Source organism: Salvelinus sp. IW2-2015, unplaced genomic scaffold, assembly GCF_002910315.2.
Source record: "Salvelinus sp. IW2-2015 unplaced genomic scaffold, ASM291031v2 Un_scaffold1937, whole genome shotgun sequence".
NCBI lineage: Eukaryota > Metazoa > Chordata > Actinopteri > Salmoniformes > Salmonidae > Salvelinus > Salvelinus sp. IW2-2015.
Genome location: NW_019943294.1, coordinates 17,392 through 19,349, shown reverse-complemented (window position 1 = coordinate 19,349; position 1,958 = coordinate 17,392). Strand labels below are relative to the sequence as shown.

General features: G+C 44.7%; 1 protein-coding gene across 1 annotated transcript in view; it reads left to right on the top strand.

Annotated features, from left to right (window-relative positions):
* LOC139024841 (lymphocyte function-associated antigen 3-like) overlaps window positions 1-1,668 on the top strand; it is a gene marked incomplete at its 3' end in the record, with an annotated part of 2,904 nt that extends 1,236 nt beyond the window's left edge. The window contains exons 2-4 of the mRNA XM_070439813.1: window positions 133-429; window positions 1,117-1,368; window positions 1,564-1,668. Of these exons, the coding sequence (XP_070295914.1) occupies window positions 133-429; window positions 1,117-1,368; window positions 1,564-1,668 (654 nt within the window). The remainder of the gene's footprint in view (window positions 1-132; window positions 430-1,116; window positions 1,369-1,563) is intronic.
* Between the last annotated feature and the right edge of the window lie 290 nt (window positions 1,669-1,958).

Sequence of the window (1,958 nt, the reverse complement as noted above, 5' to 3'; positions counted from 1 at the left end):
AACTAGGGGGAAGACTGTTGTATTACAGGGTAATAACATTGTTCCTTACAATAACTCAGCCCATTTATACCATATGAGGGCAATGTGACTATGTCATGTTAACTGTGGTGTAACTCTGTTCTCATCCCATAGCAGCTGGACCGTCYACCACCCGTTATGTCATCACAAACGGCAATGTCATTATCAACCCTGGGATCCGTGGTGGAGTTTTACTGGAGATCCTGTGGAAACATGGTGTAAATAAGGCGGTGGAATGGGACACTGCCGAGATACATGAATTTCGTGATTTTAAAGGGAGGACATCCTTGAACACCACGACTGGAGAAATCACAATCAGACAGCTGACCAAGCAGCTCAGCGGCGTGTATGAGGCAGAGTGTACGATTGGTGTGGAAATACAGACCTTTCAGCAGAGAGTGGAAGTCATTGGTGAGTCAGGGTTTCCTAAAGGATGAATCAGGACCGACGTTTGGGTCATAAAGTCACTTGGTTGGCAACCACTGGCTTGTTGTAATATGATAAGTACTCAACCATAAATTAAACCTATGCCGTGCTCTCCAAAAGTCCCCATGATAAGAATTCCAGAGATAGATATCACATCAGATGCCCTGGCCTAGAACCAGCCATTCCGGTCTGTGGGGGAATAATGTCAACATTTCCATGATTGAGCAAGACTTTCAGTCCAACAGTTGTTACTAAGCTAACAGCAAAAAACCTGGGAACACAAGCACATTGTAAAGAGAAAGAGCTGTGTGCAGTGTGTGTGTGCAGTGTGTGTGCGTGTGCAGTGTGTGTCTGTGTACAGTGTGTGTGCGCAGTGTGTGTGCGCAGAGTGTGTACTGTGTGTGCACTGTGTGTGTAATGTGTGTGTAGTGTGTGTGTGTGTGTCACCAAGTGCCCTCTGTCTGATGTACTCCTCCATTAATGACATAATGTCAATGTTCAAACTTCTATGATTGACATTTAGTATCACCAGCCAGCCAACAGTCGTTACTAAACTAACAGAGAGAACATTTTACAACACAAACACATTTTAAAGAATAAGAGTWTGTGTGTGAAATATTCCTTACTTTCCCTCCACTKTTGCATAACATACTCCTCCATTTCYATCCACAGASMCAGTATCACAACCTGAAGTCACCTGTGAATTGAACGGWACCRTGGCAACAMTTCACTGCAGTGCTGAGGGTCCACTGGTGGAGTWTCGCTGGTCTTGGTCTGACCACCAGGRGGAGATGTGGAGCCAGGAGCAGRCTGGACAGCACTACAACATCAMATCCCCAGAGTCAGTCAGCTACACCTGTGAGGCCAGGAACCCAGTCAGTGAGAAGACACAGACMTACAACAGCAACGACTGCCTGGCCACAGGTAAAGAGAGATAGGCGAGATGTAGAGGGCTTGGRTTTTGTAAAGCRAATACCATTCTGTTGGTATACWCAGTCAAGGTTWAATCATGTCCAAGTATTTTAATGCTGTTGATAAAGAAATAGRAAWTCCTTTGTTCAGTTTCCACTGACCATGTGACCTGACCTGTGTGTATCTGTCTGTATGTGTGTGTGTCAGGTAATCCTGAGATCTACATCTACACTGGTATTGGTGCAGGTGTCTTGTTGTTGGTTGCTGTTGTGGTTGCTGTTGTGGTCTGGCTCATCAAGAAGCGTTCCAAAGGTAAGTCCATATCTTTAATTAAGGACAGTAATACCTTATAACAGGGTTCTTTATTATGAATCTCCTTGAAGTTGTAGTGACATTGTGTTGATTCATTGTGTTGTCTGTTAGTATATAGCATATTTCCTCCTCCTTCTTCTCTCCACATCCTGATTATCATCACTGCCTGGCGGAATTTCACACCGACCTCATGGAACTGCTCACAGTATAGAATTCCATACATCTCCCTCCAGGCCCCCACTTACCTGGTCATTATACCGTATAGACTCCGGCACAAAAGTCCTAGAGGA